The sequence below is a fragment of the Hibiscus syriacus genome, unplaced genomic scaffold, assembly GCF_006381635.1.
Source record: "Hibiscus syriacus cultivar Baekdansim isolate YM2019G1 unplaced genomic scaffold, ASM638163v2 tig00116965_pilon, whole genome shotgun sequence".
NCBI classification, from domain to species: Eukaryota; Viridiplantae; Streptophyta; class Magnoliopsida; order Malvales; family Malvaceae; genus Hibiscus; species Hibiscus syriacus.
The window spans coordinates 6,348,479-6,365,833 of record NW_024063490.1 but is presented as its reverse complement, the minus strand read 5'-3'; the positions used below and the strand labels follow the sequence as shown (position 1 = coordinate 6,365,833).

Here is a 17,355-nt window from a genome sequence, read left to right as displayed (position 1 = left end):
TTCAAATTCTGAGACTATATTACATGCATTCACTAAATGAAATGGCAAGTGGCACATGTCTGAGTATACAACTACTGGGTTGTTAATATGTGGTTGGCTTCATGGTGCGACTGAGGGATTCTGCATCTCAAAGCTCACGCACCCCTCTAGTACTGCCAAAGCACCATCGGATACTCCTGGGTGAGATCCGGAATTCTGCATTGGAAACGTGCACCTGCGAACTTTCTCTGTCGAGTCTTGGGGCATCTGGCGTCCAGTCAGCTGTTGTAGTGCTATGGCACTGACTTGGATCCACTGACTGTTGTATTTCTGCTAAAAGGAACTCGGGTGTCCTGATTGTTTCTCGAGCATCAAACAAAGCTAGTTTTATGTAAACCTAGCTATTTATGTTTTTACTGTTCCAATATTAATTATTGTTCTCGCTTGAAGTCTTATTTGAGGATATACTGAAGTGTTGGGGTACCTCGAGTCAAATTCCCTTAAAAACTGACATTTTTGTCCAAAACAAACTAAAAGTATCGATACTAGCCCAAGAGTATCGATACTCCTACAAAAGTTTCGATACTTTATACAAGTATTGATACTTTAAATTAGTCTATAATGTCTAGTTTCGATACTTTATGAGAGTTTCGAAACTATGACCTAAATATCGATACTCTTGAAACCTAAAGTATCGATACTCTTGAAAGAGTATTGATACTCTTTTCCATAAACTCATGATTTTTCCCAAGAAGAAGAACAAGTTTTGATATTATCCCTCTAGTATCAAAACTCAACCTGCAGAGAGCATAAAATAGGTGAAAAACTTCTATTCTACTATCCCAAAGACCTTAGTGAGGTCCTCAAACATTATTAATGTTTTAGGAAGATATAAAGGAGCATAAATAGGGTTTTAAACATGTTTATGACTCTAAAACATGAAATCTACCATGTGAATGCTTCAAGCTTATGCAACCTACTACATTTCATCTAAATGACTTACATATGGTATATTTGAGTCAAAAGTGAGTTATCTTAGATGCTAAACTGCTTCAAACACCCAATGCTTAACTAAGAGTGAAATTTTCCTTCCCTTTTGTTTTGGATTTCTCTCAAACTTCCCTCGCTACAAGAGAATCAAATGCATTGATTATTAACTGATTTTAGGGGTTAAGGAAGGTTTAAAAACACTTCCTAAGACTATAAATATCTAAAAAATGGGTTGGCACCATCTAGTTTCTTAAACCCTTCTAAAACCCGTTCTTGAAAACTATGGTGAAATAGGTGGTTTGAGAGCTTAAACCGAAGCTTGAAATGAAGGGTTATGATTCTTACCTTTAGAACACTGATTAGGACTGGAAAATGATAAAGTTCACACCTTTACCTTGCAAGAAAGGAGAAATATGGAAAGAAGAAGATATGAAGAAGACAAGAAATGAAGAAAAGGAATAAAGCTTCTTTGGTCCCTCCAATTATAATTGTAGATTAAAAACACCCTTTTTATTCACTATTGCGTTAAATCCAAGCCCAATTTCTCTTGTTTTCTGCTCAAAGCTTCCTACAAGCTAGAGATTTAATCCAAGTCCTATCTCAGGTTAGCCCAAACTCCTAACCCGGGATCCGAGGCGTTACATGTGTATTAGTTGATCCACGCCTTAATTGGATAAATGTTTATCTTAAAATATGAATATGACTCTATTTACTATGAGTGTTTATTTTATTGATTGTATTTATCTTAATATTTTATTTTTGTTTATCCATATATAAAAGTTTAGGTAAAGTACATAAATGGTCATTGGACTATAGGATACTATTTTATTATACATAAATGGTCCTTTGACTATATGATATTATTTTATTAAGTCCTTTGACTATTAAAAGTTACAAAATAGTTATTCAATTATAGAGTGTTAGTTTGTTGAGTTCCTCAACTATTAAAAGTTACAAAATGATCACTCAATATTCATTATGTTTCAAACCCGTCATTTTCTGTTAAAAAATAACGGTATTATGAGTTGAACATTAAACAACTGACTATGATATGACAAAAGTTGATCCTAGAATCTCAAATGACTATCATATCTCAATCACCATATTAACATTCAACTAAGACAACCGCTAATTTTTTATCGAAAAAGGACGAGTTTGGAACATAAGGAATAGATGAGATGAGTGACTATTTTGTAACTTTTAATAATTGATGGACTCAACAAAGCAATACTCTATAGTTAGAGGACAGTTTTGTAATTTTTAATAGTCAAGGGAGCACGATCCAAGTAATCTTTGTGGCAAAGGAATTGTTGTTATTCCTTAAGGTCCTAGGTTCAAGCACCAAGAATGTCAGGATGTGAGTGTTCAATGTCAAATGGTTGAGAGTTGTCTTTGAACTGATATTACCTTATACTTGTCCCAGATTAATAAAAAAGTAATTGATAAACTTAATAAAATAGTATCCATTTGTGTATTTTACTCAAAAATTAACATCCTAAATAGGGGTGTATTCGGTTCGGTTCAGTTCGTTTTTTTACTAAAAATTGAATCGAAATAAACTGTTTTTTAAAATTTAAAACGAAACCAAAACCAAAATCGAATGATTAAAAAACCGAATTATGTGAAACATATTTTTTGATTTTCTCACTTTCGTTGATCAGCCCTAATCCCAACCCAACACAACCAACTGTCTGTGATCAATGCATATTTTTCGATTTTCTCACTTTCGTTGTTCAGCCCTAATCCCAACCCAACACAACCAGCTGTCCGTGGTCTGTGCTTTGCGCGTTGAGTTCCATGAATTTGGATGCAATAATAACATACAACAAAGGGTATCTGTACTGCAATATTATTAGTTGACATTTCCAAATATAAATACAATGAAGTTAATCCATATCCAAATATTTGTCATTTAATTATATGACCTAACTTGTATTGTTCATAATAATCCATCTTTTATACGCGCTCGTTATTAATATCTAAGAAATATTATAAATAAATGTTATCTTATAATCACCCAATATTATTAAAAAAATAATCGGAAAAAAGCTGACTCATATCAATCCCCATCCCTAGCCCCCAAAACTTTTTTAAAAAGCCAGTTTTCCCCATCTCCAAACCAACACTCTCTTGGCTTCATCACATATAATCTCCATTAACAAAGTAGCAGAAGATGGCAAGCACCACCAAGGCATCATCATCACTATTCCTTGCATCACTTGTTTTCCTTCTGCTACTCTCAGAGGTACGCCATTGACCCTTCACTCATAATTATCCCTATATGCACATGTATCGTATCCAGCTGTCGTTAATTTTCGAGATGAAATCGATTTCCAGTTGGGGATTCTGATGGCTCAAGCAGCACCGGCACCCGCACCCGCACCAGCACCAGCACCAGGCACCCTAGGTAAAACAAATGAAGTACTGAAGCACTTGTTCGTTAATTAGTACTTCTTTTTGTTGTGTTTTTGTGCTGAAATGAATCATGCATCCATGCATGTATGTATGTATGTATGTATGTATGTATGTATGTATGTATGTATGCAATTGCAGATGAATGCCCCAAAAAGTGTGCATATAGATGCAGCAAATCATGGAGGCAAAAGATGTGTAACAAAACATGTGTGGCTTGCTGCCGTAGGTGTACCGATCATTGTGTGCCTGATGGTCCTACAGCTTCTCGAGATACATGTTATTGCTACTCCCAGATCAGAACCCATCATGAAAAGTACAAGTGCCCTTAGATTCTTACAGTTTAGACCCTCTTTTTGCTTATTTTTCTCTTTGTTTTTGTCTGTGGGAGAGTTCAGGGAATGGAATAAAGGAATAACAAAGAGATTTCTTTTATTCATTTACTCAGCTATTTGTACGAGCTACTTCGATCTAATGTGATGAGACATTAAATTCTTTTAAGTAAATATTTTTAAACCAATGAATCGTCGACTATTATTAATAATTAAAAAAAATTACATGCCGATCATTCTTCTTCTCTACACAACTCCAAAAGATTACTTGAAATGCTTAGTGTAGAAAATCTTGTAAAAGAAAAGCATAGAACTTTCATTATTGGATACTCTCTTGAGAAACCGTCTAAGGTGTGTCAGTACACCGCGAGTCAACCTCCACTTGTGCTTCGATTTACTGAGGAACTGTCTCCACTCAGAATTGATCTTCTTCAGATAGGTCTTACATCGTTGCCAGCTAATGCGCTGCTTTGTTGTTCGACCTTGGAGAGAATCAGAATCTACATGCGTGCAAGTTCTGTGTTAGTTGTTTCCCTTCATAAATCACAGCACTAATTTTGGATGCATCTTCCTCAACAGAAGACAGTTTGGTGATTACCGCTCTTGAATCTCCCTCAACTACTATACTGTTAAATCCCAGATCAAGAGCCAGATCCATCACATGGATAGCCGTCGTAGCCTCCGCTGCAAACGTCGAGGTAACTCTCCGTATTACTCTCCTGCTCGCTCCCATTACCTGACCTCCGTTATTCCAAATGATTACCCCTGACCACCCACTCTCTAGATTTTGTGCAAAACTAGCATCAAAGTTCACTTTGACCGAAGAGGGTGGAGGAGGATTCCAACATTCATCACCATTTGAGGGAAGCGGGTGATGTCTCTTGTTTGCTTCCTCAAATTCTTGATAGTGGACCCGAACGAAGGTAACTAATTCCATAGCACTTGTATTTCCACCTTCATGATACTTTACATTACGTGCATACCATAAATACCAAATACAAACCATGATTGTAGGACCACAATTAGCCTGATTGTTTACCAGTAACCAATGTAACCAAGGCGTGAATTCTAATTGAGCCACATGAATAGGCTAACTAAAACCCAACCCCGCACATATTCCATCTAGAAATTGGAATTGCTAGAATCCTCAAACGATCTTCTTCATTGAAGATGGGATTATTAGATCTTCCAACCATCGCATTGTTTCTGCCTCGATTAAATCATCTACTGTAACTATCATATCATTGCGAGGAGAGGTAATTACAGATGGAATCTTTCTCGGAAGCCATCAATCATTCCATATAGAAATCGACTTCCTCGATCCCACTTTCCAACGGATTCCTTTTTCAAGTAAAGGGTTTGAATCTTCATTAAATTTGCTTAAGTAAGCTTGCTGAGAGGTGAGATCCATGCATCTTAAATTCATATACCAGTTCTTGTACACCATTAAAGGCCTTCTTAAAGAAAAAGAAAAAGATAAGAAAGAAAGAAGGGCCTCATGAAATTTATAGATCTATGTTTTCTCCTCGTTTCTTTATCTGCTGAAACTGTGTATTCTTTTATTTGTCTCTTCTTCTTGAATAACATTTACTTTAAATTCTTAGGCTCTTGTGAAATTAAAAAATTAAACAAACCTTGTGGAGCCTGCAGAAAGTCGAAAGTTTGCTCGATTTTCCTTACAGCATACACAAATGGAGAAGCCTGAAGGAGAACAATGGAAACCAAAATTTGTGGGGCATCAGAGTTTACAAGAACGCGAGGAATCATTTTTGGCACGTGATAAAAAGATAAATTGTGGGTTTGTTAAAGGTCCACAAGGATATCCGAGCACTGGCTTTGATCTGGCAGAAGATGATGTGAATTATATCAGCAGGTGCCACATTGCTGTCATATCTTGCATATTTGGAAATTCAGATCGCCTGAGGACACCTGCTGGCAAAATGGTACGGGGATAATCTTTCTTCCTGGAAACTTGGCATCAGTGTCCTTTGTGGTTGTTTTGAATTATAGACCATGTGCATGCATGTTTTAGGTTATCTCTTTGTCGTTCTCCTTTCTTTATTCATGCAAAGCATTACTTTGGTACTTCCATTCCTCCTCCCTCCCTGTTATCTCTTCTTTAGACTGTCTTCACTCATAACCCATCCTCTTCATTTGGGTGTACTGATTATTATTGTTCATATGATCTGTTGATCTTTGCATTAGATTTGTGATTTTATTTTAGAATTAGCAAATTTTGTGTTTTCCTTTTTGTATGGCACTTTCTAGGTTTCCTGAACGCAAAAACAATGGCATAGCTTGAAAAACAAAATGCTTGCTCCCATTAGGTTGAATGGCACAAAATCTAACTGGGAGGAAGGGCATGCCACTTCTTTTGGTCATTATTTGAATCTATCAGACTATGTTCTGCATGGATTCATTCATACACGTATTATCGCACTGTTCATTCTTTAATGGTTATAATGCACAACCATTTTGTTTATCAATGAATTACTTGAGCAAAACGTGATATGGATTATAACGATGGCACAATCATAGTTTTCTCCTGATAGGTTACTCGTCCATCAAGGAAAAATGTCTGTTTCGTTATGTTTGTGGATGAAGTTACGATGCAAACACTTTATTCAGAAGGTCAAACACTGGATCGTGGTTTTATTGGCTTATGGAAGATAGTGGTTGTAAAGAATCTTCCTTGTGATGATATGCGCAGAGTGGGAAAAAATACCAAAAACCACGTTTTCCGGTCTCAAGAATGAAGTTTTCTTTTAGCAGTAGTAAGTTGTATATTACGATTATCTGCTTTGTGGATGTATTATTTACACAGGCTTGACATTTGCTTCGAACTTTTCCGGTCTCAGGTACTCAATCTGGCAAACTACGTTTACAGCGTGACCCCTTACAACTCCTGGACTACTTCTGGTGGATAAAATGTCACGAGTATATGCCGTTTCTAATCACTACGACCGCCATTGTGTCTGGGAGGAGGTCGCACAAAATAAGAAGCTGAACAAGTATAATCATTCAGTCATCGACGAGCAATTTGAATTCTATCAGGCTGATGGACTGAAAAAATTCAACGCTTCGGATCCTAGCAAGCTTCTTCCTAGCAGTAACAACTTTTACACTCGAGCATCAGGATTTTGTGCTTTTATTTTGTTGTTTGAAGTGTTCGGTATTGTGTATGCAGATGTGCCCGAAGGTTCTTTCATTGTTAGAGCACACACCCCAATGTCGAATCTGTTCTCGTGTCTTTGGTTCAACGAGGTTGAGTGGTTTACTCCCCGCGATCAGCTAAGTTTCGCGTATACATACAGGAAATTGAGAAAGATGAATCCCGATAAACCCTTTTATCTAAACATGTTCAAGGTGAAGAACTCCGACAGAAATGGTTTTGGATTTTAAAATCGAACAACTTATTCATCTCTGGTTTCTTCAATTGCAGGATCGTGAAAGGAGAGCCGTAACAAAGTTGTTTCGACATAGATCGGATAGAAGCGGAACGTTCAACAACGGGCGACTGTGTAAAACACACGTATTATCAGACCTTTGCCGTTGAATATGAAAAAGAAAAGAATTTTGCACACTTTCCTTGGCCATGCCGGTTCAATTGCTCATAAAGTAACAAGTTGCAGCTGTGCTGGTTATCGTCGACAGTGTACGACGGATTCCAAGGAAATGAGAGAAGCAGATATGAAGTTTCTCGAGCTCGGTATGTCGAGCATGGCTCCGTCTGCTTCATTGTTCATCTTTTTGTTCTTGTGTTCACATTGATTGCTTCGTCCGTGGGTAATGAAACACCCATACTAATGACCTTCTCACACTTGAAATTTGTTGTATTATTGCTACTATCATCAATTTTGTGAACCTCTTTTCTTATGTTAATATCAGTTTTAGGACACCTGGAATAAGGACATATCCGAAACAAATGGTCTCTGGTCTCAAGTTCTTCATTACACAATCAACATTTGGGTTCAACTTGAACACCCCATTACAGCAACCTAGCCTCATCCACAAGTAGGGAAAATTTAAATTTGACCTGAAAATTAATAAATCTCTTTGCATGTATCCGAAATGATCTGGGTTTAAGAGAGTCTCATCTGACTCGAAATCTGATTTGATATTTTAAGTCAAAATTTGTATTTGACCTTATCTAAATATAAATATTAAAAAATTATTTTTATTAGGTAAAATAAGGACGCAAATTGAAAAACAAAATAGAAAGATGTATTGTTATAATTATATCTATATATTTAAGAATATCTATAATATTATGTCGGATTAGATCTGATCGGATTATTTTACCATAAACACGATTTGATCAGTCTCTACCCTTAAAAACTCGATTCAATCAAGCATTGATTTTCAAAATAAAAAAAATGACTCGATTGGGCTGGATCGAGTCAAAAACCTGTCAGGTCCGGGTGAAATCATCCCTAGCCACAAGCCTATCAACCGCAGCAAGCCAAGCTATGTATGAATTACCAAGCTATTGTCAAGCTTCTCCAAACTATGTCCTTTTTCCTCAACTTCTCCCTTATTTTGTTGGGCTTGAAAATCAGTGTGAGAACCACCCTCAATAGGCAGAAGGGCTCTAAGCTTCAGCATCTTCTTCCATAACCAACTCTGATTTAGTCCAGACAGAACACAAGCTTTGTTCCATGATAATATGTCTTATGCCAAGTCTTCATTCATTCTTTGGTGAACACAATCTCTCCCCTAAAATTTTATAAGTTGCTCCTAGTGACTTATTGCCGGTCATGGAAAACAAAGCAGCATTCACCTCCTCTTTAGTCACTTCCTAGTTAGATTTTCTTAGAACACATCAAAAACCAAGTGTTTCAGTTCATGGTACTTTCAACATCTATCTTTCATAATTTTAAAAAAGAACATAGCTTTGTAAGTTGTTTCTGGTCGATTGGTGGTTGTCTTGTGATCTAATGTGCTGCTCTGAATCTGTTCTTTGAATGGATCGGATCGTGATTGGGGTGTGACATGTTTTACTCTTAGATACGACATTGTTAAACAAGATAATCACAAACTCCGAACATAAAACGTAAAACATATATTAGAAAAAGAAATTTCTATCAATGCAGCTGGTTACTGAACTAGCTGTTTCAAATTATATGAGAGCTATGATAACTTCATATATAAACCCCCACACAAATCTATAAGGCTGCAAAATGTCAATTTCTGTATATTCCAGTTAACTTTGATCCAATCTCTACAAGTTTCATCCTCATACTGGAGATGAAGATGATGACTCCTTTGCATTAACCTTCTGCATCTCGAATACCAATGGAGACTCCTCCTTGGGACCAACTTGTTTAGACTCATTGGATGACCTTTTGAAACCGATGCCCTTATTCTTTTTCTTCGCCTTCTTCGCCCAACCGACCAGCCCTTCGCGAATATGTTCCTCGAATATTGCCTTCTTATACGAACTTCCCATCTGTGAATTAATCCCAAGATTTGCATCAGTTCACAGAAGAAAACAGCTTCTCCTGTTCTGGTTATTGTAGTTCATAAAGAATGCTTACCTGCGTGACAAATGCATATAGGGGCAGGGTACTATAACCGCTCACGAACTGAACGAATACCCTAATAACGACCGAATAAGATCATGTTAATAGTGCTTGAACGTTGAATGTATTATCTGAAACAAGGAGAAGAATCGAGTTGAAACCGAGTTTCTTTTGTTATGTTCATACCCTATGATTAGTCTGGGGATAATGAAACGAACTTGACCCATCATGCATGAGTGGAAACCATATTGGACCTGAATGGAAGAAGAAAAGGTTGTTATTTACTGAATATATGGAGAACGAGTGAATGACATGTTGGTAATGTTGCAAGGACATTGTGTATTTTACCCATATCCAGGCAAAAAAGGCCATTTCGAAAGAATTTTGGAAGAGGATGATGTGAATGAGGCGGAGAACGAGTCGTGGCCGGTTGAACCAGAAATGGTTATCCGAGGGTTGAACCACCAGCTCCCCTTCCACCACTATGTGTTTCTCGGCTACCTCTTGAGCTAGTTGTGTGATTATATGCTCCAACTTGGTGCCAACAGCAAGCAAAAGCTGCCAAAGGGGAAAACCATTGTCAAATACTCTAATACACCTGCATAGCTGATTCAACATGGTACAATAAGTGTTTATTTGAATCACTCACAATGAAGGGAATGAATGCTATCCAAAAATACGTATGCCAACCTGCGAAAGGAACCGAAATTCGCTTTCTAGTCAAAATTAACAGTCTTCACTGGCTGATTCAAACATGAAACCAGTAACTAGCACCATAGTTCTTGCCTCATCAAGTGACAAGTGCATATATCTAAGAACAAGACTTGCGGCGAAAATTTGAATAAGTTCGGTAACTTACCGACGAAATTCAGCAACAGGAAGATGACAACAAATGCCCAAAGATACCAACTGCAGGTAAGTGATTGATGAAATGAAAGTTTAGCATCTGATATATGTTGATGAATAGAAACATAGAGAAAGCATCAATCTTCACCATAGGTGAGCAATGACATAAATGCTTACGAGGCTAAGCATATATTGAACTATTTGATTGAAGTGTAGGAGCCAAGAAAACTGCAGTTAGCGTCTTTTTATCATAAACTGACCTTATCCCGACGACTTTCTTGAAATCGGCTTCAAGAGCACGCATCATGTAGTTGTGAAAATTAAACTTTGGATTTCCCCTGCAATGAGTCTAATCGAAGAAATATTGTAGGAGTTGAGGGAAGAGAATTGATGCATTAAAAATGAATAAAAAAAGGAACAGAATAAGGTTAATTCGATTAACTTACCATGATGAAACCTAGTCTTAGTGTTATATAATCTGATTTCGTCACAGATCCATAGAACTGCTTGAAAAAAGAATACTGAAAGAAAATCAAAGTCATAAAAATTGTTACTGTGTTATTATACCAAAGAGTTAGATGATCACGACAAGAAGATCTTGACTTACCACCCATCCTTGTAGCTCTGAATTCTTTCCGATGCCGAGGAACCGATTCCGTATAAAATCATGTTCTTGGACCTGGGTGATCTTTGTTTTCACAACTGCAAAGTGACATTTTCATCACAAAAAAGCTATAGAAGTTAAAAGTTTTGAAGAATCTCAGTGCTGCATTGTTGATAAAAGATAAGCATATCATACAAGTATATCCGAATGGCCATTGATTCAGATATATAAAAGTTTAGGTGTTAGCAATAGAATATTCAGTACCTCCGGTCGGATCGTATTCCATATCCTTAGCAATTTCCTCCCAACGTTTCCATTGATGGATCTTGAATCATACATAAAAGTACATGTCAGTAGGAAACAGAAAGCAGTAGCATTATACATGGCATCAGAATCAGAGTAACTTAATGGGGGAAACATACCTTTGTGCTTCCGAAAACAATGGTTAGAGCACAGAAAGTCACATGTACGACCGCCAGCACAAAGATGAGTATATGTAGATGGTGCAATGCCGTGGTCGATAACAATGGAACTTTCCCCTATATTGAAATTGGACACATTTGCTGTTAATAAAGCACACGGTTCCATTCAAGTTCCAGAATTGCTAGCAGTAAAAAAGGGGTACCTTAGCAGCACAGTAGGCAACAGCGGGATCGGAAGCTTCGGCGAGAAGACGACGTCCGATACCTCCGGGAAAAAAGGAGGAAAAAAGGGTCTGGAAGTGTTCTTTGGTTACTTCTTTCTTCTCCCGACAAGGCAGCCATCGATCAGCCAAATCACTTGACATACAGATTTTGTTAATCCTATCTTGGAATACTGTCAGCAACAGTGATATGAATCCCAGCAACATCAACTCTGCAATCCACAAGCACACAAAAACATTTATCATGTATGCATATATGATATATCGACACGAAACCCAAAATCCGACTCCATTTTTTTAGAGTGTTACAACTTCACATACCTTCTTTGATCTTCTGCAAGGCCTCAAAGAGAGGCTTCTGATTTCTCTTCTTCAAGTACTGAAAACCAAATGGTCATTGAGACAATTCATCAAGCACACACACAGACAAATGCAGAAATGGAAACATACCTTGCCGAGGAAATGGAGGAGTCTTTCAACAGCAAGGGAAATGAAGACAATGACGAAGCAGACGACAGCCACCACCCATGTCGGAGTGTATTCCAAGGTTGTTCCTCCTTCAGACATAATTCCCAACACTGTTTTCTTCTTCTTCTTCTTCTTCCTCTTGTGTTGGTTTTGTATGTAAATGGAACGTGAACGAGTAACAGCTGAAAAAGAGGACAATGGAGATTCTGATGAGTTGTTAATTAGCAATATAATTAATATATATTGTGCATTATTGTTCGTTTCCAAAATGGTTTCTCATTAGTGCAATTCACGTTCAAATTAACGCGTTTCACGCGTATGCTTATAAAGATGTTTACAAAGACTCAAGGCTTTGTAAGGAGCCGGCCTCGTCTCCAATAACCTATTAATGTTATCTCAATAATTCATAGATTAATTCAATAAAAAAAATTAAATATAAAATTATACAAAATGAACTCATCGAGTAATTGCGTTTGCTAGATATACATAGGGATTGTCATAGGTATGGTTGGGTTAGGTTTTTGGTCCACCCAACCCTAGAACAAGAGAGCCTCCACCCGAGACCTGACCCGACCAAAACAAGGTTTCAACCGACCTGACCGAATATATGACCTAAAAACCCGATCCGACCCGATCCGAAATAATAAAAAAATTATTTTTATTCAATAAAAACAACGACTTAATTGAAAAAAAGTATATAGAGAGAGGTATTATTGTAATTATTCCTAAATATATAAGGTAAAATTATATTTTTTTAGGTTGGGTCGGGTATTTTTCATCCTAAACCCGAACCCGACACGACCCGAATATCACACTTAAAAAAACCCGACCTAACCTGAACCCGATTTAAAAAAAAAAAAAAAATCCGACCCGATTGGGTCGGAACCCGTCGGATTCAGGTTGAGTGTCCATCCCTAGATATACACGTTACCAATTAGTTAGGAAAGTTCTGAATATATACTATCTTATAATCAAAACCACGTGATCATATATCGATTTTATGTTTTACTATTGTTGTTCAAAATCTAGAGATGAATACGTTTCATAATTTTTTCTATAGTTTGGGACAATTATTGACAACGCACACGCATATATAAACACGATTGTTTGAACTTGTAACCTTCAAAAAGAATATTCCTCTTTACATTTCATGATTATTATCGTATGAATCTAAATGCTATTATAAATTACTGATTGGAGATTAAATTAGGATTAAGTAACAAGAGTGGTTAAATTATTTAATTTTAAAATTAAGATTAATTCAAAAAAATTAATCTAAAATTTGAAAGGAATAAAACTTAAATTAATAAGAACTAAAAATATTATTAGACAAAATAATTAAGAATATAAGTTTCGATTAACAGCTTTATCTCTGGTGTCAAATGATTAATTAAATGTTCGATTTAGGTCAGCCGAATATTAATAATTGTAACAAAATAATTAATTAGCTGTTAAAATAAATTTTATACTTTTGTCTATGAATTAAAATAATAATAATTTTATGCAATATAAATTTAATTTTGAGTTGATTTACAAATAAATGCAAAAGATCCAAAGAATTAATTAGTTGAGATACGAGGATATCCAAATCAAGAATTTAATTTTTGACCCATCACCATATATTGTGTGAAATTAAATTGGCTAAAGGTTTAAATAAGTGTCTATTTTTTTGGAAATTTTCCATACAAGGGTTTAATCTTTTAAAAAACAATCAATTAGGGGTTTAACATTTTCGAGTCTATTTATATAAAGATCTAATATTTCGAGTTAATTGCATCACACGTACTCAAAGTATGACCCTTATATTCAAATTGGTTCGTAATCTTTTAAGTATAGCACTTTTATCCCTAAATTATGGCTATCATTTTAATTTCATCAAACTTTTGAACATTTCAATTTCATCCCTAAACTATAGTTGCATTCTAAATTGGCACCCAAACTTTTGAACATTCCAATTTCATCCCAAACTATACGTATATACTAATCACATCCCTTGTCAATAAAATCGTTAGACAAAGCTGTACTATTATATGTTTTAAAAAATAAATTTTGGTTAAACTATGGTTGAAACTAATTACATATTTGGATTAATTCGGGGATGAAATTAGGATATTCAAAAGTTTGGGGACCGATTTATAAAGATGGTCATGGTTTAGGGATGAAATTAGAATATTCAAAAGTTTAAGGACTAATTTAGAATGAGATTCGTAGTTTCGTGATGAAATTGGAATATTCAAAAGTTTAAGGACTAATTTAAATAAAGGTTATAGTTTAGGGACATATAATGCAATTAACTCTAATTTTTTTTAATATACTCATATGAAGACCCTTGTTTAAAACATTTTCAAAAGTTGAAGCCTTTTTTAAGTAGATTTAAAAATGTTAAACTCTTATGGATTGTTTTGAAAAGTCGGATTATTATTTGAGTAGATATGAAAACATCAAACCTTTATTTAATTATTTTAAATTTTAAGCCCTTATTTGAATACTTTCTAAAACGTTAGAACCTTAAGTAAGGGTTTAGCAAATTGGATTAGAGTGGGTTGAAGGCAGCCTTTAGTTTACACCGACGTGGGGTAGGACAATCACGGCGGTGATGATGCCGCCATCACCGCTCATTTTAACTACTTCAACTCAAGCCAATAATTATATGTGTCGACTATAATGTTGATATTAGGGATGATTATGAGTTGCGTTGAATCGGATTTTTGGTCAATTAATTTGATCTCACCGGAAAAGTAGGTCTCCTCCGTTCCAATCCAACTTGAATTGAGTTTAGGGTGATTACACCCAACTTGAAATAAATGATTTTATAAAAATTATTAATTGTATTCAATAAGATAATGATCTAATTGAAAAAAATAATATAAAGAAGGGTATTATTGCTATTATCCTTAAATATATAAGATAAAATTATATTATTTTTCGAGTTGAATATTTGTCACCATAAACCTGAATCTGACTCGACTCGACTCGAACTTCTATTATAAAAAACCGACCTGAAACTAATTTTTTTTAAAATAATTGACCCAATAATTATAAGAAGCTATTTTGAATATAGTGCATAATTAAGCAAATCGTGTCATAAGGCAAGCCAAAACCCTTTATGGTTTTTTAGAAACTTCCAATCCACGTTATCATAAGCCTTTTGAAGATTTATCTTCAGTATAATGGCACCCTTTCGGCCTTGCATCTTCATAATAGTGTGAACCACTTCTTGCACGATGAGAATGTTGTCAGCTGCACGGCGACCTGCCAAGAAGCTATTTTGGAAAGAACCTATAATCCTTTGTAAAATAGGTCTCAATCTGTTAACCATGATTTTTGACATAAATTTATAAGAAGTGTTAAAGAGGCTAATAGGTCGAAAAAGAGTGATCCTACTAGCATTTTATCATCCAGGGTTTATCAATTGTATTAGAATAACTACTCAGATCCTCCCAACATTCTGTCTTTTTCCTTGGGTATGGTTGGATGTAGACGACACTCAACAGCTAGATTTTATCGTCCTCATTAATTTCACAATGAATAGCTTGGCCAGTATTGTAACATATAGTAATGTCCATAGGACTAGATTTCCATGTTAAAATAAGAATGAACTCATTTGAAGTACCTTCTTTCGAAGCGATGTGATCTTGTGTCCTATTTCTTTTGATTGATACCTTTTTTGACATTATCACTTTTGTTTCTATTTGAGTTGACTGTTTCTTTGCTCTGATTGCATCGAAAGTTTCCCTAAAACCTTCTCTTTTTTATTTTTGTTTAGAGTCTCTTTATCACTTGTGATCTCCTTTTGGAAGTTGTTTGATTGAGACTTTTCTGGGTTGTGTTTACTCTGGATAGCTTGGTTATCTTCAGCCGTTTTCTCCATTGCTTCCTCATTTCCGAACACTTGGAATCTATTTCCATCTTCATTTCACTCTAATTTTATGTTGATTAATGTTTTGTAAGCCACCGTTCTACCCAGAAGCTTGATGACTAAGGCTTTTCTCCAAGGTTTTCTAATCCTTTCTTTTGTTTCTACAAGTATATTGATTGTAGGGTATGTCATCTTCTTCCATCTCATCTTCTTCATCAGAATCTGCTTCTTCCTCTTCAATTCTTTTGGAGTTTTGAAAGATTCCAGAAAAAATAGGTGAGTCCACTAATATCTCTCTCCAAGATCTCGGTCTGACATTCTTCAACGTGATCTCATTCATCCCTGTTAATTCTAACACATTTATTGCTCTTGTTGTTTTCTTCAGTCTTTTTCTCAGCCATAGTCGCCACAGTGACGGGTGGAGTCTTCTTCTGAGAGGACGTCGCGATTACCAGAAACAAGAAAGCTCCAAGAAAGATTTTTTGATTCTTGCTCTCGATTAATGTCAACTAAGATTCTTCTTTAAACTTAGATAGTGTGAAAATTAAAATATTTATATAAATTTTCATTTAAATATTTATAATTTAATATTAAAGTTTTACTTGTTAAAAAATATATATATTTGGTAAAATATACATTCAAATAATTTTATATTTCTCCGACCAAACATCATAGTCTTATATTTCTACTAAAAAAACCAAACAACATTCCGTGAATCAAACGTATGTTAAATGAAATCTTACATTTGGTGAACCAAACGTATGTTAAATGAAATCTTACATGCTGTGAATCAAACGTATGCTAAAGGTGTTATCTTAAAATATTTTTTTAAGATCGATGTAATTTTAAATAGAGAAAATAACCTCAGTGACCAAAAATGCCTTATAATATACGATTTTAACCAACTTTTTCCGGATTTGCCAAAATGACCAACAAAATCGCAATGCGATCGCTAATTCGCAACGCGATCTCCATTATCGCAAATTCGCGTTGCATTTCGCGTTGCGATAGTTGGAAATCGCGTTGCGATGGTCTACAGTGTCGTTGCGATTTTCCCAATTCGCAATGCGAATAAGTAAATCTCAACGCGAATTGGAAAAATCGCAATGCGATACTTACTATCGCAATGCGATAATACAAAATCGCAACGAGATACTGACTTTCGCAACGCGATTCTGACTTTCGCAACGCGATTTACATAGCGCCATTCGTATTAACGCGTATTTTTTTTTCAAATTCTAAACACGAATTTTTTCTTAATAAATCGGAAACTGAACCGTCCACAGTAATCGCAACTCATAACCTCAAACCCAAAATCACAACACTCAGTCCCATCTCCATCTCTCACTCTCTACGGTGAAATCCGTCCCCATCTCCGAAAATTTCCATCCCCATCGCCGGCGAAATCCCTCACAACCATTCACAGTCAAAAATCCCTCACAATCATTCAGAAATGGAAAATCAACCTCCGAGGGTTAGTTTTTTATTTTATTTTGAAATTTTTTGCATTATTTTAGGTTTTTCATATTGAGATTAATGATAAGTTTACTGGTAATTTCAATACTAGATTAACCATTTCACTTAGATTTCTTATTAAATTCATTCGATTGCTGCCAATACTGCTAAACTGTTTAGCCTGTGAAGTTAGTATTTGTCTTTGTTTTGTCTTTTGGTTGAAGTAATGCAGAAGAAGAATAGTT

General features: G+C 35.6%; 4 protein-coding genes and 1 pseudogene across 5 annotated transcripts; 3 read left to right on the top strand and 2 right to left on the bottom strand.

Moving 5' to 3' along the window:
- Positions 1-3,076: 3,076 nt before the first annotated feature.
- LOC120191275 (snakin-2-like) lies at positions 3,077-3,774 on the top strand. Its single transcript, XM_039194256.1, has 3 exons — positions 3,077-3,214; positions 3,307-3,376; positions 3,523-3,774. Exons 1-3 carry the CDS (start codon positions 3,143-3,145, stop codon positions 3,711-3,713), a joined length of 333 nt encoding a protein of 110 aa, XP_039050187.1. The 5' UTR covers positions 3,077-3,142; the 3' UTR covers positions 3,714-3,774.
- A 432-nt stretch (positions 3,775-4,206) lies between these two features.
- On the bottom strand, positions 4,207-4,719 carry LOC120191160. The gene has a single exon (XM_039194137.1). It carries the CDS (start codon positions 4,717-4,719, stop codon positions 4,207-4,209), a length of 513 nt encoding a protein of 170 aa, XP_039050068.1.
- A 492-nt stretch (positions 4,720-5,211) lies between these two features.
- On the top strand, positions 5,212-6,542 carry LOC120191159 (annotated as a pseudogene).
- A 99-nt stretch (positions 6,543-6,641) lies between these two features.
- On the top strand, positions 6,642-7,130 carry LOC120191158. The gene is made up of 2 exons (XM_039194135.1): positions 6,642-6,822; positions 6,901-7,130. Exons 1-2 carry the CDS (start codon positions 6,642-6,644, stop codon positions 7,113-7,115), a joined length of 396 nt encoding a protein of 131 aa, XP_039050066.1. The 3' UTR covers positions 7,116-7,130.
- A 1,741-nt stretch (positions 7,131-8,871) lies between these two features.
- LOC120191272 (MLO-like protein 1) lies at positions 8,872-11,917 on the bottom strand. Of its 2 annotated transcripts, none has more exons than XM_039194253.1 (14): positions 11,779-11,917; positions 11,650-11,707; positions 11,311-11,540; positions 11,108-11,224; positions 10,950-11,010; positions 10,689-10,783; positions 10,528-10,602; positions 10,342-10,430; positions 10,095-10,144; positions 9,885-9,925; positions 9,584-9,793; positions 9,422-9,489; positions 9,251-9,311; positions 8,872-9,162 (listed from the first exon to the last, which is right to left on the bottom strand). In XM_039194253.1, exons 1-14 carry the CDS (start codon positions 11,893-11,895, stop codon positions 8,950-8,952), a joined length of 1,485 nt encoding a protein of 494 aa, XP_039050184.1. In that variant the 5' UTR covers positions 11,896-11,917; the 3' UTR covers positions 8,872-8,949. The 2 variants fall into 2 exon arrangements, with proteins under 2 accessions (XP_039050184.1, XP_039050185.1); XM_039194254.1 differs by having other exon boundaries at positions 8,872-9,167; positions 9,256-9,311.
- Between the last annotated feature and the right edge of the window lie 5,438 nt (positions 11,918-17,355).